Here is a 25,164-nt window from a genome sequence, read left to right as displayed (position 1 = left end):
ATATAATCATGTGACCTGGATATTTCAAATTAAGTTCTAATGTCAGGATTCATATCTTCAGTGGTAATTAGGGTCCTTTTAACTGGACAGTTATCTGAAAGGTCTTTCCCATCTCTCCAAAGGCCTAGCCAGAGTCCCATATTTCCCTTCTCTTCCTGGCCCCCTCAGGCCATGACAATCTCTCCCCTCTTGGAAAGAGCAGTGATGGTCTATTTCAATCATTCATTTCATACTTAACAACGTGAAGCATCTCTTTTTATATATGTACTTTTAGTTATGTTTCTTATTTGTACATTTATACATATACATACATATTTTATATAGACATATATATTTACATAGATGTATATATATGTCAACTGCCAAACCATATTATAAGCAATTCACAAAAAGATGTGTTAAAACCTCTTTACATCTTCCAAAGTATTCAATACCGTATTTCCTGACTAAGGAAAAAAGAGAAAACAAATATATACAATTAAGACTTAAAGGATTTTTCAAATTCTGTTTCCACTAAAAAAAGGAATTTCTAAGAGTTGAAATCAAATGTATTTCACTGAGATCTTTACGGCTAATTCCCTTCATGTGTTGGTGTATCACAATGACGAGAAGCTCACTACGTTAGTGGCAACGCATGTCCCTGGCCCAAAAAAGAGCAGGAAAGGAAATATGGATAAAACCATGCAAATCAATCACCAATGAGAGAAAAAAATCATATTGGATACTTGACAGTGGGTTATTACTTTATTATGCAAAAATTCCTTTTATTTTGCCAAAATGTTTATTTTGCTCTATGTTCTTATTCCAAATTTAAGTAATGACTGTAGTCTATGGAGAACTTGAGGACATGGCTTTTTCTACCCTTTCAAAAACAAATCATTCTTTAAAAATCATTTATTAGAAGCTCAATTTTCCATTTAGATGTGTTCTACAACAATAGAAGAAAAGTATTACTTAAAACCCAAGTTTCTAAAAAGTGGTCTGGTTAAAAAATTATGTTCCAGAGAGAAGCCACTGTGGTAAATTGACAGGCACTTATTAACGTAAACAGCAAAAGAAATGACGGGCTTTTTAGCAGACCTAGTATTTACGGTATGCCACCACTGAAATGCCCTTACCTGTTCGGTCTCTTGCAAGGGGATGGGCTGGACTGCCCTGAGGAGCTGGTGCTCAGAGTACTGTCAGGACTACTTAATGAACACATCCGATCGATATTCAAAGTGCTCTGGCAAGCTTCACAATCTAGACTATCTTTACATCTAGTGAAAGAGGCACGGGAAAACCACAGGTCAAAAATGAGAAGGAGCCAAAATTTGCATTATTTAATTAAGGACATGAAGCAGTTCAGAGTGCCCCACATCAACCAAAATCTAAAGCTTACTAATACAGGAGAAACGCTGGTAATAAACATGTTAATTACTATTCAGGATGTTTCCTCCAAAGGACACTGACAGGCCAGAGGTAAGTCCCAGGAAGGTGTTTTTCACCACACCAGAGGGCGCCCTCATTATTTAAGGATGCGCCATGAACACAAGGAAATGCTTCCGGCACTTACTCTCTGAGTGAGTGTCTCTGCGACGTCCCCTCGTCATCAGTGTCACTGCTAATAGTGATCACACTCACTGCAGGGCTCGGGGAGTCAGCAATGATGATGGTTTGCCGCTGCTTGTCGGAAACTGAGGAATCAGACTCCTGCCGGACAGATGTTTCACAACAGTCTCTTGCCTCTCCTACTGAGTTATGATTGTCCTGTGTTTCTATACAACGTACTTCCTCGACATCTTTCCCATTTACTATCTTTGGAGAAATAAATGTTGAATGTGGGACATTCGTATTCTGCAACGAATTACTCCTGCAATCAAAGGAATAACGTGTCATTTCTATAATAAAAAAATGTACCTGACATTTTTCTAAGACAGCTTGTTAAAATGAACAATGTGAAACTTCACTTGTTTAAGATCACGTATATAACATACTAAACACATAGATCATTTTATAAATATATTATCTCTAGAAATATCAGTGTAGGCTGCAGTTATATACATTAAAATGGTCATTTCTTGGTAAATGTGATATCTGAGTATCTAAAATTGTCTAAAATTATATGTAGATAATAAATCAAAAGGGCAATAAAGACAATCTTACCAACTGAAAGCATTTATTTCCTCTCTTCCTGGCTCCCATTCCATTAGTTTTACCAAAATACCTCTGAGAAATTGAGAAGGGAGCTGGCTTAGTGTTTGTAACAAAGCTATCAAAGAGGTCATTTTGAATAAAACAGCGTGACCCTTTAGTGTACATGCAAAATTTACTTTAAAGACTAATCTTCAAAATGCAGAGGAAAGTTAAAATATTGATACCAACCTGTTCTGGCACAGTTTATTTTTCTTTGCAGTGGCAGGCTGAGGCCAGACAACATGCGCAATGCCCACACTAATTGGCTGTGGGGCCGATAAAGTTATCTGATTGGTTAGAAGAGGTTGTGGCATCACTGAGCTATAATGATTACTGTGCGAAATCATTTTCCTAGGGAGAAAGTTTAGAAAAATTGAATCCCTTCTACACCCAGCTCTATTTTGCAAACTTCACAAACTAGTATTTTTGTTTTTAACTTACCCCCAGTCTCCAAGCCTTTGGGAACCAGCCACCCCCTCAGAAGTTAATGCAGTAGTAGCAGGAGCCAGGGGTGTGACCTGCTGCCAGGCAGGTACGAGCATCTGCTGCGTTCTGCCAGACCATGTCTGCTGCACCAAAAGCAAAAGAAAAGCTAGGAAGTTACAGGTAATTCATCATCACTACATCTTAAAATCAAAAATACATTGCAGTAACAATCATTAATAATTACGTAAAAGTTAAAGCCAATAACTGCAAAAGATCAAATTCCCATCTAGATAATTTTTACTATTTCTCAACAGCACAGGCTGATATATTACAAGTGGATCAGTGCCTTACTTGAGAATGAGGAGGACGGCACATATGCAAAAGTAATAAATTATTACCAACCTGAGAGAGAACTCCCGGTCGGATCTGTAGTGGTTGTACAGCTGGGGCCTGAGTTACAAGTGGAACTGTATTATCTACTCTTATTGAATAACTAGTAGGTTTACCATGTGTTGCAGGAATACCTGTGAAAAAGAAAAACAGAACAAAAACAAAAACAGTTCTTAAATCAAAACTATTTCTCTGAGTTAACTTACAAAACTCTTAAATTCAAAGAATTGCTAAAATTCTGATTAGGATTTTAAGACCAACTCCTACATAAAATGTTCATAACCTTAACAAAGCAATCTGTTAGGAAAGTGAGGTTCTTTCTATCTACCCTATTTACATCATTCTAAAAACTGATACAAAGCGACTCCTTCTACTGCTTTAAAATGCATACCACCAAGTTGAATCATTTATTTTTCTTGAAACCTCCCATTCCTTTTAAGGTTTGCTACTCTAGCTTTATTTCCTTCTCAAATAGTTTTGCCACTATGCTAAAGGACATGGAAGGTGAGGGGATCTAGCCCAACATCCTGATCTTCTAGCAGGCCACGTACATCTTCTCATACAAACTTAGCTATGCTTAGTATTCTCCTCTTTAAAAACTGTAACAGGATCTTAACACTTTTGGCACCGAAGGGGGGAATGTATCATAACTTCACACTTCAATGGCCATGATGGTTTACATGATTCAAGAAAATTCAGAGCTGACACACTCATTCCAACCTCCAAAGGAAAAGCAAAAATAACCTTTCATGCCTAGTCTGACGCTACAGCTGAGCTTTGGCCAATGTGGCTTACTCTACTAGTACTCCTAGCAGAGAGCAAACGCGCTCCACTTTGCTCATCCACTAGGAAAGTTTGAAAGTAGGACTGCCAGTCATGTTAATCCTGTTAATACTTCTGTGTCATATACTGCAAAAGTACCTTGCAAATACTGTCTTGTATTAAACTCTGAGACAGTGAAATAGTATCACCCCAAATGAGAACTCTGACTCAACAAGATTTTAGGGATCCCCGAAGCTCAGAAAGCTCGGTTATGAGAATAAATTCACTACTTCACAGTTCAGGTCTCTTGCACTGACTTTCAATATAGGCTGGCAGATTATTTAGGTACCATCAGTTTTTGCATAAAAGTGATCTTAGGTGTTTCTGATCAGCCATAAGAGAAAAATGTAACAATTTTTTTCTTTTACTATTTAAAAATAACCTTATAATTTTATTGCACAAATATATTACAAGTGTTAATCCTGAAGAGAATGTGAATTTGGTTGTGTTAATTTATCTTCATAGAGGCTTTTCTCCTACTACCGGGGTGTTCTACCCCCTGAACTCCACCTAAAAAGCTAGGATTAAGTTTAACAAAGATCTTCAGATTATTTTTTTAAAACTGACCTTCTTACCCTTCCAAAAAGCATGTCTTGATCAGCAAATTCCCCAAGAAATGGAATATAAGCACACCCAGGCAGTGCAGATGTATGGCAGCAACAGACAATCTCATCAGAGAAAAAAGTAGAATTCACTTTGACAAGGAGGAAAGGACAGAGCGAATTCTCAAATCCCAACAAAAATCAAGTTGCCCTTAAACTCTCCTCATAATTGATGTCTTATAAATGAGACAAATTCTCCTATTATCTTCTCTCCTCGTGAGGTCCAATTTGTTTTTATCAAGTTCAAGGTGGTTAAGATCCCCATTTTCTATATAGCTATTAGATTAGCTAAAACTTCATCTTTGTTTGATTAGATTTGCTGTAATACCTGCACAGCAGGGCACAAAAGCTTACAGATTGTTCTAGTACAACAGGAGAATTTTGTTGAAACGTAGTTGATTCTGAAATAGCAGTTTTCAGCCAGAGGGGATGAATAATTAGCTCTTCAGATTGCCAAATAATGTTAAATGCTTGTTTAATACATACTCAAGTTTGTTAAATAAAAGCTTGGCAGTCTTTCTTAACCTAAAAAAGGTACAATGTCATGGCTACAGTACCTCTATTTCTATGTCTGCATGTTATATGTATAAGATGGAGAATGTATGAAAGGCATGACGAACCTATAGACACTGTAGCCCCAAAGTAAAAAGTGTAAAGTGGAACAGACATAAAAGTTATTCAAAAATACAAACTATAATGATGCCCTAACTGCTGCCCAACAGCTACCCAATAACCATTTAAAATGTTTCTTCAGAATGGACTGGCAGCCCATTATGAGGGAAAGCAGTAAGAAGACCCACACTGGGATTTTCTACAGAGATACTGAAGCAGATTAGATGGAGAGCTTTCATTTCCAAGCAGACACTATACTAAGACAAGAAACACTGAACCAACATATGCATAGAGCCTACATGTCCTGCTACAGCTGTACCTGTTACATAAGCTAACAAGTGTTTTGCTTTGTCCGTTAACTCTAATTCCAAAATACTGTTCTTGACATTTAAAAGGTTAATGACTCTGAGGGTATCTCCTTTTTTTTTTGGTACCCTTATTATGAACCACTCATTAGCTGTTGGCTTATGTATGGAAAGGTTACTAATCTTTTATCAATTATAAGGCACATTCAAAGAGAAAAGATTTATCTGACGTCTCACTGTGTTTAAAAATGTGTCTTGCAAGCCTCAAATTTTTGCTACAAACAGATGATAGGCTCTGAAAAAAGAGCTGCTATTCTAAATCTTGATGAGATACACCACACTGTAGGTGAGTGACCCTCCAGCTGATTTGGTACACAGGTGGAAATTATTAGAAAAGAATCTAGGGCGCCCGGGTGGCTCAGATGGTTAAGTATCTGACTCTTGGTCTCAGCTCAGGTCTTGATCTCAAGGCCATAAATTCAAACCCCACATTGGGCTCCACACTGAGTGTGGAGCCTACTTAAACAACGAAGAACTCAGATTAAGAATCTGTTAGTACAGAGTAAAAACTCATCTAAGTGCAAACGCATCTGTCAAGACCCCCCTTACATGATAACTGATTAAAAAACAAAAAAGCATCAGTCTTGCATGCTCAAGTATTTGGAAGTGAGATGTCTACCACTTACTATCAAGCAGCTATGCATGTTCGGACAGAAAGAGCACATATGGCAAAATGTTAACACTTGCTGAATCTAGGGTAGAAGGCATTAGGTTATTCTTTGAACTTTTCTCTAGGTTTGAAATTTTTATAATTAACAAACAATTGAGGAAAAACAAAGAAATAAACACAACAGCATCTTTAAGAGCACTGACATCGTGATGACGTGGGCATTTTTATTACCCGCCGCCATGGGTTACCGTCACAGATAATTACAGACCACCTTGACCCACAAGTTCATCTTAAAAATCAACCATCTAAGCTGTTGTTTTTTATCTTAAGCGCTACAAATCTTTCTCTTGATGAAACCTTATGTGAAAACCCGATACATATAAAAGATGAAAATAAAGCTATGCTGGTAGAACAAAAGTGGCCGCAGAGCTGACATGTTTTCACATCTCTTACTACCAGTCAATCAAGTCAACAAACATACCTCAGTGCTTTATTAGGCACTGTCAGAGATATCAGAACTTTAGAAACGTTGCTCAAATCCTTAAACCACATAAAAAATTCAAATAACCTTCAGAATCCAGAAATATTAGAGCTAGAACTCACCAAGATATTACCTATTCAGCCCATTTCCTTTGACTAAGGCTGAAAACAGGTTAGCAGACTCATCTAGAATGACACCGCAAACGGCAGGGAACAGAATGCTATTCTAGGTGTCCTGACGGAGCACCAACTGTTTTCACCAACCGTGTGCAGTACTACCACCACACTTCCAAGAGTCATTTAGGGCCTCATTTGCAATTAACCTCTTGCTTTGAGACAAAACTAGATGTTAAAGCCTAGCAAAGACAAAATGCTAGGAAAGGAAGGACCTAGAAAGTCAAGTTTTATTCTGGTTATTCCAGCCATAACGCTGGCTGCTACTGTCCTTTAGGAACCACTACCAAGTGCCCCGGTTTGAGAATTTATGGCCTCTTCAAAGGTTTTCTGCCATTCATCTCATTTCAGGTTTTAATTTGCTTTTTATCTAAATAAGGGACATAATCTAATTGAGTCAAAATCAATCTCTCTCTTTTTCTAATCCTAAGGTGTGGGCAAAGAACAAGACTCTAAAATTTGGGGACAGAATTCCTTTGACCAGTCATCAAAAAAAATGAAATCATGCCATTTGGAACAACATGGATGGAACTAGAGGGTATTACGCTAAGCGAAATAAATCAATCAGAGAAGACAATTATCGTATGATCTCACTGATACGTGGAATTTAAGAAACAAGACAGAGTATCATAGGGGAAGAGAGGAAAAAATGAAGCAAGATGAAACCAGAGAGGGAGACAAACCATAAGAGACTCTTAATCATAGGAAACAAACTGAAGGTTGCTGGAAGGATAGGGTGACGGGGTGATGGACATTGGGGAGGGTATGTGTTGTAATGAGCACTGGGTATTAAATAAGACTGATGAATCACAGACCTGCATCCCTGAAACAAATAATCATTACACGTTAATGACCTGAATTTAAATTTTTAAAAAATTTTAAAAATTAAAAAAAAAAGAATTCCTTTGACCAAAATTTAAAGAACTGATCTCAGTCACTTTAATGTCTGGTAAGAACAGACAGATAAAAGGTACTTACCTAAACATCTGGAGCGGTGATAACCACTAAAGGACAACCCCACAGCTTTCCAAGCTGATTAATTTCTACTAAGGTATTTCATCATGCTAGACTCTACAGGAAATTTAATTATCATATTACCCATTTTGTTAGTGATGATTACAGTAGAGCTCCGGTCAAGAGAGGAGTGTCACTTGTCTAAAGGCTACCGACCAACTTAAATTAAATTCAAATGTAGCACCAAATATACCAAAAACTATGCAACATATTTAATTACTAGATGCCTAAATTTGTTTAAAAGTAACTTCTGCCTAAGTTCAAAGTGTAATTTAAATCAAAGAGTACCTTGAATAGCTGGGGGACAGATAATCAGGGTCTGCTGAAAAGCATCACCACAACCAAAATGAGCACTTCCGGCCTGCAGAGGAATTCCATGGTGCACCACTGAATGAGCAGACGTGGTTAATGCCTGAAAGACCAGCACAGGCCGCATTATCCCGAGCAGTCTACCAACTGCTACATGCGTGCTTTACAAATGCAATTCCAATATGCTTCTTAAAATCACACATCTATTGATAAAAATGGACCCAGAAACTGATTTTACTCAACTTTACCTTTCGTAGAGCTGCTGCACAGAAGGGCAGATAGGGGATACTGAGAGCGAGAGGTGATAAAATAAATGAGCTTCAGTAGACATGCTCTGATTGTTACCCTGAAATACTCGAGGTTTCACAAAATAACCAGTGAGACCCTCACTAGCACGTGACTTTTAACTGCTGACATGAGGCTTCTATATACCTCAAAAGCAAAATGAGCAATCATAAAAAAAGAAGTATAAATTATTAAATACTCTAAGTTCTTACCTGATTTCTTAATGTGCCAATTTTAGTAAAATTCGCTGTCAGATTAGCAGTACTGCCTGAAGCAACTGGTCTTAAAAGTGAAGTTTTATTGTGATTATTTGTGTCACATGAATTTGGGTGGGACTTACAAATATCCATAATATGAAAACAGGACTTTACACTGCAAAAAAAAAAAAAAAAAAGGGAGGAAAGGTGATTGTAATATTATTTTAAATGTTTACAGTAGTTAAAGTTCCCAAAAAGAAAAAAAGTTCTACCGGAAATTTCTACCAGAAAAACCTACAAAAGGTTGAATTTTAAAGCAAGTGAAAGTATCTTATATCTGCAATATTTTCTAAGACTTCAAAGCAACAGTAAGCATTTTTTGACTAGCACAATTAATTTTATGACCCCTGCCTGAAATAATTTTTCCTAAATTTCTAGATCTCTACATTCCTAAACTACTGGTACAAAGTATATAGCTATCATGTTATTTTCAAAGTGCTTATAAATGGAAATCATTAGATATTTTTAACCTTTGGGGATAGAAATGGGGAGAGTAGTTGGGCTTTATAAAAATACCAATTTCAAGGGTAATCCATAATAATGGATACTGGTTCATCCCTATACCTTCTTTACTCAGTCATCTACAAATATTAATATCAGTCATTAAATAATATTAAGTTGTATTAATATATAAAAATACTGAAAATATTTTATAAAATATTATAAGAAAAGGTGTGGGGTTCAAAGAATTCATAAGATTTGTCTAAGGTAACTCTGATAAGACCTTCTCAATTTCAGAATATATTCTTCTCCACTAACCCATAAAAACCCTCCTTTCCTTCCACAACACAGAGGAGAAGGTGTGAGCAGGGACAGCAAAAGGTGTGAAGGCAAATTAAAGATGGAGTTTGCAGAACTCAAAGAGGGTGGAAAACCATTAACACTTTCTTTTATTATATATATGCCTGGTTATTAAGGTAAGAATGTCATGTAAAAACAAAATCGCTCAGTCATTTCAATATGGTATTTTGGGAAAAGAACACTGGAATGCAACTCAGATTTATATTCTAGTACTAGCTGCCACTTACTAGTCTACATGAATTTGGCCAAGTTAGCTTAACCTCTTCTGACTCCCTTTACTTAATAAATATACTGAATCATCTCTTTAACACACAACTTTTCTACAGACTTAGTATTATTTCTCTAGATCATTTTAAAAGATTTTAAAGTAACATACTGGTTGCTATGAGGGAAATCTAGAAGATGTTTCATGTTAACAAAAGGATGGTTCAAAGTCTCAGCTGGAGTAATTCTTAAATCTGCATCGATTAGCAACATTTTCTTCAACAGACTAACAAATTCTCTTCTATCAGCTTTCTCAGCCAAAAGATCACTTCCTTCCAAATCCATCACTGTGTTCACCTATAAGATCAAAATTTTAAATCATCAAAAAAAAAAAAAAAAGCCACAGAAAGTAGTATATGTTAAAGATTCACAGTTAAAAAAAAATACAACAACACAGGAACAGGAAAGAACACAGAACTACAATTATTTTGAAACAAGAATGAATAACTGAATTTAACAAATTCGCAGAATGTTTCAAGGTACCAAATAGTATTCAAAGCAAGAGAAAAAAAATTTTAACAAATATCCACTTCTAACAAAATATAAGGAAAAGAAATTTGTACAGCTAGGATTTTCCCTCTTAAAGAAAATACTTTTTACTAAAGCACAGGATAGTATAAATTAAATATGTGATAAAGACAAATGCAAGTTAGTTCCTGAGAGGCTGAAGCATTAGAATCAATTTTGTTTGAAAAGCTTAAATCCAGCAAGTACTCTATAGTGCTTTAGAAGATGATTAACATGAACTGGCATCCTTGGCATTCAAGTCCATCATCGTAAGCAGAGGAGACTAACAACATGTCTGTGGTACTCACATGCACTATATCATCCAGACTGTTGAATATGTACTTTCTGGCTTCTTTAGACTTCATTCCTGTCTCTGCCTCATGCTCTTCTAGTGTCTTATTGGATATATCAAAGAGGGAAAATAATATATTATTACCCACCATTCGGAAATTCTTTATTTCTTTAGTTCTGGCACATTTAGTCAAATACACTGAATGTTCTAAGGCAAGGAATTCCGAAAGAGTAACTATCAAAAATGTACTTTTTAAAAGTACAAAAAAAAAAAAAAAATGAGAGAGAGAGAGAAGTGCTTGGTTCAGGTTAAAAAAAAAAATATATATATATATATATATATATATATATATAAAATACATGTTTTTTATAAAATATACATATATTTAAAAGTAACTGGCTATAAAGTTAATCACTGAGAATTTACTAATCTCCCAAAGAGCCTAGGAATAAATTAGGTACTTGGGTTATGGAGTAAATGGTGAAATTTAGTCCCTGTCCTATAAAGCTTAATAATGGGAAACTGGATAGAGAAGATGCAACACACAAAAGTAATTCATACATAAAATTTAAAAAACCATTTAAGATGAGTTAATAATTATGTTGCCAGGTTAGAGAATAAGCTAAGTTATTCAGAGAAGGCTTCCCCCCACCCCATTAAAAAGGGGGAAGGTCAAAAATGAAAATTCAAAAGAAGAAATACAATAAAATAAAAATAGGCATGGGGATATTATCCACATGATGCATCTTCAAAAAACTGTTTCTCTAAGTATTTTTTAAATGAATTACCTTTAATCTCCAACCAGAATGAGAAATATCTGTTTCTCTGCAAAAAAATCTTGTTGATTTCGTGCCCACATTTAACAACTGTTCTCCTGGTAAACCTTGAGTCTGAGAAATATATCGAATCTGAAAAATAATTTATAAAACAGATGAGTTTATTCTTTCATACAATAGATATTAATTGAACACCTATTCTGTATCAGACACAAAGCTAGATGTTAGGTCAAGAATTAAATGACGTGGGGCGCCTGGGTAGCGCAGTCGTTAAAGCGTCTGCCTTCGGCTCAGGGCGTGATCCTGGCGATCCGGGATCGAGTCCCACATCAGGCTCTTCCGCTATGAGCCTGCTTCTTCCTCTCCCACTCCCCCTGCTGTGTTCCCTCTCTCGCTGGCTGTCTCTCTGTCACATAAATAAATAAAATCTTTAAAAAAAAAAAAAAAGAATTAAATGACGTAGTCTATGCCCTCAAGAAATTCTAGTGGGGAACATACAAGTTAACAATTATAATACAGGGTTGTAAGTACCAAAATAAATACATGCTTATGGAAAGACAGAGAAGGGACACCTAAAATAATTGTAGTCACATAAAGTTCCAGAAGAGGTGAGGCTCAAGCTGAGTTTGAAAGGACGTTAAGAGTTCTTTAGCCCTGGAGGAGTGGGGAAAACCTGATCACGATTTATGCTAAGGTTGTAATATGAGTAAATATGCAGAATCAGGAGAAAATACCCACACATTGCGATTGTGGAAGCACAGAGGTTCACTCAGTGAAAAATGACAAGGAGTAAAACTGAACTAGCAGGCAGAGGGCTTTATCAGTAAGGTAAGAAGTTTTATCTGTCCTCTTTCCCTCTATAAGCCCCAAGTGCCCATAGTTTTGTCTCTGAATCTGTATCTACATATGTCTCTCTAGCCCTGGAGCCGTAGACCCAACTGCTTACTGAAAGTCTCCACCTGGCTCGACCTGAGGCACCTCAAAGTGAACATCTCCTGAACTGAATGTTCCCTTAAATCTGTTAATACTTATGCATTTCCCAGCAACAAACACCAACACCAACTACCCAAACCAGAAACCTGAAAGGTAGACCAGACACATACTCTCTCCCTCATCTCTCTCCCACAACATCCAAAACCCTAACAATTTTACCTCATTAGTATTTTTCATAACTGTCCCTTCTCTCCATCCCTCTTTCCGGGTCTTCTTCAATTTCACAAGCCTCCTAACGTAGTTTATCTGCCTCCCTGATACTATCCATTCACCCTCAATTCATTATTCACACTGCTAACGGCCATTTTGGTAAAACCAACTGTGACTGTTACTCCCCTGTATAAAATCACTTTACCACCTACAGGATCAAATCCAAACCTCCGATCATGGCACGCAGGCCTTCTGGCTTTATCTCTTCCCTGCTCTTTACATGGTCCTGTAAAGAGCAGCCCCATCTAGCACCATGCTGAACTTCACGTAAACTGCTAACTCCTACTTAAAGTCCCTGTGCACCTCCCCACTCAACTTCACCAAGTCCTGTGACAAATCTTACCATTCCTTCTTCAAGACCCTGTTCAAGAACTTCTCCTCTGCAAAGCTATGACCAACCATCTCAAACAAAGGTTATCACTTTCCTGTTTCCATCACACCTAAAACATAACCATTTTAATGCATTTATAATACTATTTACAATTCTTTTTTACATGTCTGTTCTCCCTACTAGACTGCTGAGTCTCCTGACAACAAAGATGTTTATACATATTTGCATCCCCAATTTTACATGAAATAATATCTAAAATCACCACTTTACAAATCAGTTTCATTTCATTAAAATGTGGTGCCTTCCCCTCACTCCACATCCCTTAAGTGGCTGAGTTCCTTGTTTTACAGAAACAGAAAGTAAGAAGTACCAAGGGTCCAGTAACTAGATGCTACATCAGTCTCTCAGATGGCAGGAAAGGTGTTCAACAATTCAACAAACATACACGAAGCATTTATGTCAGATGCTAAAGATATGCAGATGAATAAAACATGGTGACAATCTCCAAAAGGAAATAATTCAGCAGAATAAATATGTAAGCACATAATATGCAATTAAGCTAGGAAGTGCCATTATGAAGAAAACAAAGTGCTAAAAGAACAGAGAATAGGGCAATTAATGTACCTATGAACCAGAGAGGTCACTGAAAACAAAACAAAACAAACAAAATGGCAAAAAAAAACTTGTGAGTTTATTTTTGGTCATAATGCCTGTCCTGTTTCCTGAAGAAAAACTGTTCCATCTGTACCCCCTAATACATGAAAGGACTCACCCTTTGCCTCCTCTGTCCCCAGTGAATGAAGGGTGAAAACCTGACTCCAAAACAATTAATTCATAAATTCATGTTGTCAACTTGACTAGAAATAAGTTAATAAGCAAATTAGACTTAAATGTCAGGAATGTGAATTAACAAATATCAATCACTGTTGAGGGATGAGCTAAAAGGTTATAAAATGGGGCTGGAGTTTGGTGGCCATGCTAATCTAACTAAAGTTCCAAGTGAGCAGAAACTCTCAGCAGCAAGTTGGAACGAGAACAAATACAAGCGCCTGAGCAAGAGCTAAGTCACACATACAATCCAACACCAAAGTGAAGTTCTGTCAATGTCCATTAATTCTGTAAGTGTTGCTTTGAATCCAAAAGCACCTTCAACTTCAGACTTCACAAAATCCAGTCATATTGCAGGTCCATTCTTGGATTTTTGTGACAGTCTACACCTAAGTACAGGAACTCTTACTTGAGCCAGCTTACTGGAGAAGGTCTCTACGTAACCCAAACAGACTGAAAAAAAACTTTAAAGATTCCCACTCCCTCATCACACACAGGAGCTGAAATAGTCAACTTTATTTTTCTTACATAGGATATGACTTGAAATTACCAAGTAAAATAATTTGAATACAATTTCAGACTTTTAGCTGTTCCGGATGAGATTCTATCTACACTCCAACAAACATTTTGCAAGAACAATGAACATTTACCAAGTTAATACTGTCCATCCACCCATAAAAATATTATTTAATTCCCTAGAACGTTTTTGATATTTCTCTGGTAAAAAGAAGTTAAATCCAATACACAGAACACTAGTAAGACAGTATACCTACAATTAAGACAGGAAGGGAGTCAAGCACAGTACTAATTTGCAGGGCAGCCCTCTCTAAACACACATACCATTCGTTTGTGTACGAATGGAAATGAAATGCACATATGAGAAAATATGACATGTAAGACATTCTCAACAAGGTCAGAGCCTAATTGTAGAATCTAAAATTCAAAGAGGAAACTGACTTGGAAAGGCTTTAAGAAATAGATGATAAAGATGATTAAAGAGCTAGAACACAAACCCCACAATAAAGAATTAAAATAATCTGCATATTTTTTCCTGGTGACTCAAATGTGGCTTTTAAGTATATAATAATTAATAAGTCTACTGTTAATTCTTTTTCACCTCCTTTGGGAAAAAGAAACCTGTTACTGCATTGCAGAAGGTTAAATAAAGGTTAGATACAAAACATACCAACAAGAGTAAAGAAAGAGATAAGTTATATTTCTTAGAAAGTCTTTATTTTTGTAAATGTTCCATGTGCACTTGAAAAGTATGCATTCTGCAGTTCTGCACGTAGTACTGGATGTAGTACTCTATGCCTGTGTCATTAAATCACCTTAGTTAATCATGGGCTCAAAGCCTCTACACACTGATCATTTTTCTATTTTTGCTCCATCAATTATTGAAAGAAATGTGCTAAAATGTCTACCTATGATTGTGGTTTAATCTATTTCTCTTCTGGTTCTGTCAATTTTAGATTTATGTTATTTTAAAGTTATTACTACATGTATAAAATATAGAATTGTCATATGTTCGTGTTGAACTGAATTTCCTGAATTAATTGGCTAAGCTTCCCCTATTTATAAATAATGCTGATGTATCTGTAATATAAGAATACTTCTGTTGTTACAGCAATGTTATTAATAAAAGCAAAACAGAAAAAAAAAAGAATATCTTGTACAACATACATTCTGCAAGATAAACATTTGTACAAAGTATTATTACAGGACAAACTGATAAACTAAGCTCCTGGCTCCATCCCTAGAACTCAATCTGGAGAGAGAGAATACCGGTGGAGGTGGATGGATTTGAGAAACTAACATGAAGACCATGAAAACCCTCTTCCAGTGACAGCAGAGAGACAGTGGTAGGGGTCAAGGCACAGTCTGGAAGAGGGCTGGTGCCAGGATCTGACCAGAGACTGGAGCAGGGTTTAGTTGGGCCTTTTTAACTCTCCCCCATATTGCCTTGAAAGTATCATTATCCATAAGGTAGCGTAGAGGTGGTCCACTGCTAACAGCATAGATTCTGGATTCAGATTGCCTGTGCTGGATTCTTGGGGCAAGTTATTTAACCTCCCCCACACCCTGGTTTCCTCATCTGTAAAACAGAGGCAATAGCAGTATGTACCTCCAGCAGTACAGGGTTGCTGTGAGCATTAAATGAATTAATGACAGTGTAGGAACAGTTTCTGACACATAAAAGAGTTCAGTATGTATTAATTAATAACATTACCATTACCCACTGTACTGCCACTGTAAGAAAAAAAATAAGTTTAAAAATAAAGTAGCAACAGCACCCCAATTAGGTGTCCAAGTATATATCAGGGCAGCTGATCACTGGAACAGGGAAGAGATAACAGATAAAGGCATACCCTACTGATGGCCTCTTCACATCCTAAGTAGACAAACGTAATCTAGGAAGCTTGCGAAAATCTATGAAATCCAACCACATTAATAAACAGACTAAAGAAAAAACAACCCAAAAAACACTTACATGAACATTTTAATAGATGCATAAAAGTATTTGAAAGTGCAAAACCAATTTAGGATAAAAAAAATAATTAGAAAATTAGGAATAGAGGGAATTCCCTAATCTTGAAAACAGACATTTATCAAAACCCACACAGCACACATATTTGGAAATGAGTATATAAAGTCTAGGACTGAAACCAAAACAAGAATGCTTACATCCACTCTTATTCACTTCCACTCATATATTTGGGAAAATAACTTTTAAAATACCAAACTAATAATTATGCAACTATTGATGCTATACGCTAATATATTTTTTAATAATTATATTCTTTTGGAATTAAAGTAATATACATTCTGAAAATATTATTAATCTGGATCAGATTAACACCTGTTCCCAGTTTACAAAACAAAAAATCTATTACAGAATTTAGAAAAAGCTTTGATCAGGGCTTTATCTTAAATTACCACTGTGACTTTCGACAAGTCATTTCATTTTTCTGGGCCTCAGTTATCCCTTTTCTAAAATAGGAAGGAGTAGTAAATAATCTGTAGGGTCCTTTTCAGTACTAATGTCAGGTGTCCAAGACTAGATCTGTAGAAGTCCCATCCAAAGTACAGCAGCAAATCAATCTGAAGTTGCCACTAGATGGTGTCCTGCTCCAGAATGCCATCCATGTCATACCCTGTAGTTCACAAAACCAGAGGTGCACTTCTAGCATCTGACTGGGACTTCCATCCTTTAGCAACTACAAGACTACCGGACTCTCCCAACTAGATCACCAACGCTTTCAAAACTAGCACCAGTCTAGCATCCGCATCAAAGTTAGTGGTTGGTATAAAGTTGAAGGAAACCAGGATGTATGGAAAATGTTACAGACACTACCTTCTAAGAGATATGCTAAACATGGAAGCTGAAAGGTAGAGACTATAGGAAGCCTGGCATAAAAGAGGAGGTTTATGGGTAGAAAGTCACTGTAAGAAGGTAAGAGATGAAAGTTAATGATAACATCTAATCTAATAATTAGTATTAAAAGACTTTTAGGCTCATCTCAGCAACAGGTAAATTATCAAATTCATAACTTCTCATATCTTTTTTAAAAAAAGATTTATCTACCCAAGAGAGAGACAGAGAGAGAGAAAGAGAGAGAGGAAGAGGGGGAGGGAAGGACAGAGGGAAAGAGAGAATCCTAAAGCAGACTCCACACTGAGCGCAGAGCCCAAAGCAGGGCTCAATCCCAGGACCCTGACTGAGGTCATGACCTGAGCCGAAACCAAGAGATGGCTGCTTAACTAACTGAACCACCCAGTAGCCCCCTCATACCCTTTTTGATACAGAAAGTTAAGCCCTGAAAATCAGAGACAAGGCACATTTTATTGTTACAATTGTGTCATGGCTGCATTAAAGTGTTCTATTTTCTATTTTTTCATTAAAAGTTAAATAGTATATCATTTAAATAAAAATATTTATCTATTAGAAACACAAAACTGATTTAAGCATTTTGTTAATTTTAACTAACGTTTTCCACTAAAATAGGATTATATATCTAATAAGGAAGATACTATGAAACTTTTTCAAATAATACTGATTAAATTACTCCAAAAAAGAACCTCAGTGTTAAAACACAACAAAACAAAAACACATGAAAATAGTAAACAACAATCATTGTCTAATAGCTTAGAGAGGCTAATGAACATAACTGAAAACTATCATGAAAAGTGTTTAAGGGGGGATCCGGGTGGCTCAGTCAGTTAAGCGTCTGTCTTCAGCTGAGGTCATGATCTTGGGGACCTGGACTGAGCCCCGTGTCCAGCTCCCTGCTCTGCAGGGAGTCTGCTTGTCCCTCTGCCCCTTCCCCCTGCTCATGCTCTCTCTCTCTCTCTAAGAAATATAATCTTAAAAAAAAAAATGAATGAAAAGAAAAAAGTGTTTAATGAAGTAATTTGCTGGATTCTACTGAGAATCATTTAAATAACGTTAAACTAGATTTCCAGTGTCATTCATAAACAGCTTAAAATACTGAAGAAGGCCCAGTAATGGTTGTTGATTTAAGATCAATAGTTACGATGCCTTTTATTCCTTGGGAGTGGCTGACATTTCATCCATCAACAAAGTTTGTCACCCAAGTGTAGCTTTATTACTTAAATGGACCGAATCCAGCTCTTTAAATGTCTACAGCATAAAAATGATACAAAAAGCGTTTTTGCAAAACTGGTTTTGGAGCCTGTGGACTGTAACTTTCTTTATGAAACCTTACTTCAGCTGTTACAAAAAGGTTTTTAAAAATCAATTACAGTTTTGAGATCTTGAATTTAAATTCCCTAAGATCTCAGGTTTTGTCATTTTATCTTAAAGGTTTTTTTTCTTTTCTTTTCTTTTTTGACAGACTGAGAGAACACAAGCAGGGGGGTCGGGAGGCCGAGGGAGAGGCAGGATCCCCATTGAGCAGGGAGCCCAACGCAGGGCTCCCTCCCAGGATCACAACCTGAGCCCAAGGCAGATGGGTAACGATTGAGCCAACTAGGCACCCACTGTCATTTTATTTTTAAAAAGATTTTCACAGGTATTATATACCTGGGGAAATGTATTCCTATTAGTCTATTATTTTTCTTGACATTCTACCAATTCTTTACATCCTATCTAGATCTATCATGACAGTTTTGTTACCTGGTCATACTCCAAGGCTCCTGGGTAGAGCGGCCATCCAAGGAATAATTCTGCAATCACGCATCCCAATGACCACATGTCTATGGCTTCACAAAATGGCAACCCCAATATAATCTCTGGAGCTCTGAAATTAAAAAAACAAAACAAAACAAACCACAGTGATTTTCCTTTAAAATTATCTTATTTCATCTGACATTCTAAGAAAAGTTAGTAAAATACAGAGTAGTGCTTCTACTTATATTAACCCTTCACTTTTCAGAATTCTTTGAAGCTTAGACATAATCTTAAGCTTACAAGGGTATGAAGAGTACAACCATCACTAGGATAAAATCTCTGTACTTAACCTTATAGAGAATTTTATTAACATATTAAAAAGAGGAAAAAGCACAGATCTTGTCTTTGAGACTACAACAGGTTAGAAATAATACACTAGAAAGACAACTGGCAAACTATGAAATATACGCACTGTTGGTATCAACAGAAATGAAAAGCAGACATTGAGAGGTAAGAGCAAAACAAAACAAGCCCAAAGGCTAAAAGTGGATCTAGACCTAGATATTACTTTAGAAAACAATAATAAATATTCACAAAATCAGGACTGTTTGTCATTGAAAGAGATAAGACCATGTGCAATGTATTCTGCTTTAAAAGACAGAAAAATACAAGGCATCAAGACAGATAGAAAGCATTTCAGCACTTGAAGAGCTTCGATTACATGGAAAATGTATTCCATGAAAAATATCATGCCCAGGCAAATTATGTGCTACTTCACATGACTTTCCATGAGAAAATTAAGATTCTGAGAGGCTTCACATACAGCTATGTAATTCCAAAGTGAGTCATACAATCATAGCTACCCTAAACAGTCTCAAATTTAAATAAGATCAATACAATGAATGGGTTTTTTCATGAACCACTTGAGAGTAATTTGCCAAATAACTGTATACTTTGTATTTTCTACAAAGAAGGCTATTCCCCCACATAACCACAATACAATCATCAAAATCAGGAAATGAACACTGATACATCTCTACCATCTAAGCCTCAGACTCCAAGTTTGGCCAATTATACTAATAATGAATGTCCTTTATGGCAAAGGGATCCAATCAGAACCATGCATCTCATTTAGTTGTCCTATCTTCTAGAATAGTTCCTCAAGTCCTTCCTTGATTTCTACGACCTTGGCACAAGATATTACAGGCTAGTTCTTTGTAGAATGTCTCTTAGTGTGGGTTTGCCTAATGTTTCCTCATAATTAGATCTGGGTTATAAATCTTTGGGAGGAGTATGACAGAAGTGATACTTTTTCTCATGATGTGCTGTCATGTGGCATATAATTTTGATTTGTTCCAGTACTGACAATGTTCACTTTGATTATTTAACATGGTGTCTGCTAGATACTTCCACTATTGAGTTCCTCCTTTTCCCTCTGTAATTAAGTACTTTGCAGGATTTCAATTTGAGACTACATGTGTAAGCCATTCCTTACCAAATTTTCAACTTCATTTATTTGCCTATGTGAGTATAAATTAATAGAATCCTATTTTATTCAACGAGTTATAATCCATTACTGTAATTATCTATTTTGATACTCTAATTTTCTCAGACTTGACCAGTCACAACTCCCTCAACGAGCTATGGGTCCTCATTAGTACCGGGATGGCACTGTTTCCAGGCTCTCTCAGTATTCATATTATATACAGTTAGACAAAATAAGGCTTCTGCTAATTTCTTTAACTGAGACTGCTGATTGTCATTATCTCCTAAAGCAGCGGTTCTCAATCTTAGGTGCATATTACAATCACCTGGTCCTGGCCACACTCCATACCAATTAAATCAGAAACTCTGGGGGAGGGACTTGGGAATCAGTATTTTTGTAAAGCTCCCAGGGTGATTCCAATACATGGCCAAAGCTGAGAACCAAAGCCCCAGGCTCAAGTAGTTAGATCAATGGGAAGATTGCTCCACCTTCTCCCTATAGCTCTTCTGACCAAAATAAGTTCAAGGGGTAATAAAAAAGCTGTTTTTTTGTTGTGTTTTTTTTTTTTTTACCACTGATTTAGGATCTGTCCAGTGAGTCCTCTCCTGGACATCTCTATTATAATTAATACTCAGGTTCAATACGCTCTTAATTCACTAGCATTTGTTAAAAACAAGTATGTGCTATGAGGCATAAAAAATCTTTAGAACATAGTTACAAAAGGCTTTCATTCTTTTGACAAAATACTTAAGTATTAGTACAGATATAAACATGTGAATTATACTGATATAACCAAATGCTAAATTGTGTAGAAAGAAGGGAAAAAACAAGTTACACTAAGTTATCATTCTTAAATATTCACGATATCGTACAAAAGAAGAGGCGATCTTACCCTTTTTTGTTCACTATGGTATACACAGAACCGAGCGGAGAAAATGCACTCAGTAAACATTTCTCAAATAAATCATTCCTACACAGGTTGGGTCACACAAAGGAAAGCATCAGAGTTTTGAAAATATGGGTTTGAACTAAGCCTTGAGGAACAGAAGTCTAGGCAGAAAGAAAGAGAAATGGCCACAAGAGTTAATAAAGAGTATGTATTAACCATACTAAAAAAGATTCAAAGCAAAAAGTTTCAGAAGTATGGAATAAAAAGAGATTCACTAGTGATGTTTATTCATGTACTAATTTGAATTCTGAAGAATTATTAAGACTAACAGATCTACAACCATGTAGTAAGAGTTTTATGATTATTTTGAAATATTCACTATGAAAAAGTAATGGGGTTTGAAATTGGCTATTGGAAACTTCAATAGCGTATTTGGCAATGAAAGAAAAGTAACAGAATGATGGTGCCTAGGATATACAACTTAACGAGAATGAAATTCTCTGATACCTGATTAACAGTAAGAAAGGAGTTTCTGTCAACTAGACAAAGAGCAATGAATTCCTTCTGCCGTTTGCTACCATTTAATGAATGAGCCAAATTTCTAATTGATGGTGACAAAAATGTAGAGACATCTTTTCAAAATCTAGACCAGGAATTGCATAAAGCCACTTCAAGCATAAAACTTGAGATACAGAAGTTATACTCAAGGAAGCAAACTCAAATTTCTCATTTTAAAGTAAGAATTTTAACTGCAAGTTTTACACAAACTCACAGTGTATTATTGAGTCAGCTAGGGTCTTCAGAAAAGCAGATTAGATGTGCAAGAAATGTCTTGGGGGAAGGCAGGGAGAGGAGGCAGGAGCAGTGGAGACAGCCCTCAGACCCTGAGCAGTTCGGACATGCGCAAGGAGAGAGGCAAAGGGAGAGGCAGAGAAAACTTCCCCCTACAGCGCTGTTAGGAGAAAGTCTTGGCGGGGCCTCAGAGTCCCTAAGCAAAAAATGACCTGCTGGAGGAGCTCGCCATCAAGACAGTCCAGCTCTAGCACACCTACGGGGCTTGGTCACTGGCTAGAACAGCCGGGACGCATATCTGAAGATCAGCAGCAAGTGCGCTCCCCACAGGAGGTTCTCTTGAAGGGGAATCGGAGTGACACAATTCCATGCCTGCCACAACTATCCTCCCCCACCTTCTGTATTTTATTTTCAAATACATACATATCATAAAGAAAATACAACAGATTTCCTCACCAAATCCCATTTAAATGTGCCCAAACTCCCTCCAGTCTACCCTAGCATGCCACAGATACTGCCATTTTCTATGCGGATCAATGTAGAAGGTTGGGAAGCAATACTGTAAGGCATTCACAATCTAGATGAAGCTGCCAGAAATGTCAGAGCTCCACCAGCCAGTCTCACAAAAAACTTTAAAAATTAATTATGCATGAAAGAAAAATATATCCATCTGTCAGTAATGAAGAAAGCTTAGCTTTCTGGTTATATCTTAATTGGCTCTCAAATTCTTCCCCTGGGCTAACTATACTTTTGGATAAAAATGATTGTAACAGGGATTCTAATATGTGGACCATTCTTAAAAAAAATCTGTCCTACTCCTAAAGGAAATTGTTCCACTTCTTTTTTCTCCTTTCTGAGCACCTATAACGTGGTGGTGTTAAGGATATAACAGGGAATAGATATCATTTGTACTTTTGGAGACCAGGCAAGTCACACATTAAACATGTCTATGGAATGGAGAGTATAACAAAACCTCTTGCTCACCACTCTATAAATAAAAACTCACAATTAGAAGTGTCAAACCCACAAACTAAAAACATTAGGTCATATGGTAACAAAGGCAATCTATATCTAAAATGCTATGCTTCTTTTTTGTTATTTTTTGTCATGTGCTTTTAATCAAATTTATCAATATTCATTAAGAATAAATCCTTTCTACTTTTCTGAAACCTTGAAACACTAATATAAAATATAGGGTAAAGTGGGTAAGATGAAAATAAAAAATTTTTTTAACTACATAAACTGAACTCTGGGGACTTTTGCCAGAGAAGAAGAGAACGTTGGCAGTCGATACTTCAAACAAGAACATAGTGAAATACTGTCATTCAGAAAAGATGACTATTAATGGAATATTTTATTTGCTTTACCTCATCTTTACTTACTTTTGTAAGTTGAAAATTCAATTACTGGCAGAAGAAACCCAGCCCCATTAGGAAAAAGGGTATCTCAATTTAAGAACTCAGTATGTCTAGCTCTAGGAACAACTGCATTTTTTTTAAAGGGGGGGCAGAGGGAGAGGGTGAGAGAATCTGTAGCAGACTCCCGCTGAGTGGGGAGCCACATGTGGGGTTCAATCTCACAAGCTTGAGATCAAGACCTGAGCAGAAATTAAGAGTTAAGACACTCAACCAACGGAGCCACACAGGCACCCTAACAATTACATTCTTATAATAGAGATGCCTTGGGTCATCACTGCAAATGCCACTAAACTATGAACTGAAGTGACGACTTCATGGCCATCAAGAAAATGTTGCTCATACTCCTAACTTACAGAGTTTTCTTTTTGACATAAAGAACACTGGTTAGGCCAGTGTGAATATCTAGTCTGCCTAACAGCTTCACTTCTCATTAAACTTAAAAAATTAGCATAATGCTGATACACTTCAGCCTCTGGTGAGTCTAGTGGCAGAACCACCCAGGTCTGGTCAAGTCTAGAACACTAATCAAAGAATTTCTGAAATGCCAAGCTAAGGGCCAGAAGCTGACGGTTCCGGTAGGTAACATCACTCACTGAGACTGAGAGGTACAGTCATTCAGGCTTCTCTTGATGATACTTCTATACCACGTATTTATCTACACACTTCTCTCTGCTTTTGACATTAAAAAAATACTAGAGAAATGCAGCACAAACTTGGAAAAGGTAAATAAATGGTAAATTCAATAAAGATAAAAATACTACAATGACAACAGTCTTTTCTGAGATAGAAGATGAAGACTGCATTGTTTAAAATAACAGTTTTATTAAGCTATGGTATGATTCAATGGTTTTTAGTGTGTTCACAGACTTGTGCAACCATCCCCACAATCAATTTCAGAACATTTTCATCATCCCAAAAAGAAAACCCTATAGCCATTAGCATTTACTCTCCATTCCTCCCAAACTTCTCCATCCTCGGCCACCACAACTCTACTTTTGGTCTTGTTAGATCTGCCTATTCTGGACATTTTGTACAAACAGAATCACAGAAAGGAATGTTTCGTGACTGGCTTCTTTCACTTGCATGTTTCGAGACTGTACCGTGTGCCAGTACATCACTCACTTCCACTGCTGAATAGTATTCCACTGCATGGATACACCACACTTACTTAGCCACTCATCATGTCATGGACACCTGAATTTCTTCCACTTCTTCTGGCTATTATGAACAATATGAAGTTACCCAAGAGAGGCCGTGCACCAGCTCACCACGCTGCGGCGCAAGAATACACTGCAGTACCGAAGGAGGTCAGAGCAGAGGCCGCACACCAAAGACAAGCGCCACCTCAGATAGAACTAGCCAGTCCGGGACAGAAATGCCTCTGACCGAACAGAAAGTCACAATCGGAAAGGAGAGTGCTAGTGTTCAAAGAACTACTGATTTTTCTACTGTTTTCAATGCTGCAACATTTATAATCAAGTTAATATTGCGCTACCCCTTTTCAGACCCCTAGGGCACTAGAAGAACCTCCCGCCCATATACTGGCAATCCATTATACAACAGCGTGCGTCACAGGTGCAATTCCCTTCGGGTAAGTTTCATGAGAACATCATGCTATGCTGGTACTAAAAAACTGCGAATCTATGCACAAAAGCTCTGGGAAGACAAATTTTGGAGTCTGGTAAGGAGGCACTGATTTCAAACAATGAAAATCATCTAAAGAGAGCTATATTTTTAACACTCAAGAATAAGCACTTAGCTCTCCCTCCAACAGCAAGTAATTTACCTGAACCTTCATTTCATTTCTTCAAAGATGGGGTTCTACCAACCCTACATTCTCCGAGGATTATCTAAAGGACTAATCTTATACTTTTACCTATAAAACAATGTGTGTAAAATGTAAAACAGTATATACATTCCCCTAA

The 25,164-nt window shown here is 36.8% G+C and overlaps 1 protein-coding gene across 5 annotated transcripts in view; it reads right to left on the bottom strand.

The window, feature by feature from the left end:
* Positions 1 to 25,164, bottom strand: part of HIPK3 (homeodomain interacting protein kinase 3) — an 87,015-nt gene that overhangs the window by 5,835 nt on the left and 56,016 nt on the right. For 2 of the 5 annotated variants that reach the window (XM_045808530.2, XM_045808531.2), the window contains exons 3-14: positions 18,661 to 18,784; positions 11,174 to 11,293; positions 10,402 to 10,488; positions 9,699 to 9,883; positions 8,477 to 8,636; positions 7,959 to 8,082; positions 3,004 to 3,125; positions 2,617 to 2,744; positions 2,365 to 2,526; positions 2,146 to 2,208; positions 1,556 to 1,852; positions 1,119 to 1,259 (exon numbers count right to left, since the gene is read on the bottom strand). In XM_045808530.2, the coding sequence (XP_045664486.1) occupies positions 1,119 to 1,259; positions 1,556 to 1,852; positions 2,146 to 2,208; positions 2,365 to 2,526; positions 2,617 to 2,744; positions 3,004 to 3,125; positions 7,959 to 8,082; positions 8,477 to 8,636; positions 9,699 to 9,883; positions 10,402 to 10,488; positions 11,174 to 11,293; positions 18,661 to 18,784 (1,713 nt within the window). The remainder of the gene's footprint in view (positions 1 to 1,118; positions 1,260 to 1,555; positions 1,853 to 2,145; positions 2,209 to 2,364; positions 2,527 to 2,616; positions 2,745 to 3,003; positions 3,126 to 7,958; positions 8,083 to 8,476; positions 8,637 to 9,698; positions 9,884 to 10,401; positions 10,489 to 11,173; positions 11,294 to 18,660; positions 18,785 to 25,164) is intronic. The other 3 variants (XM_045808533.2, XM_045808534.2, XM_045808535.2) reach the window with 3 other exon arrangements.

Source organism: Ursus americanus, chromosome 24 (assembly GCF_024610735.1).
Source record: "Ursus americanus isolate L20-20 chromosome 24, mUrsAme1.1.p, whole genome shotgun sequence".
Lineage (NCBI taxonomy): Eukaryota > Metazoa > Chordata > Mammalia > Carnivora > Ursidae > Ursus > Ursus americanus.
This window is presented reverse-complemented; position numbering and strand designations above follow the sequence as displayed.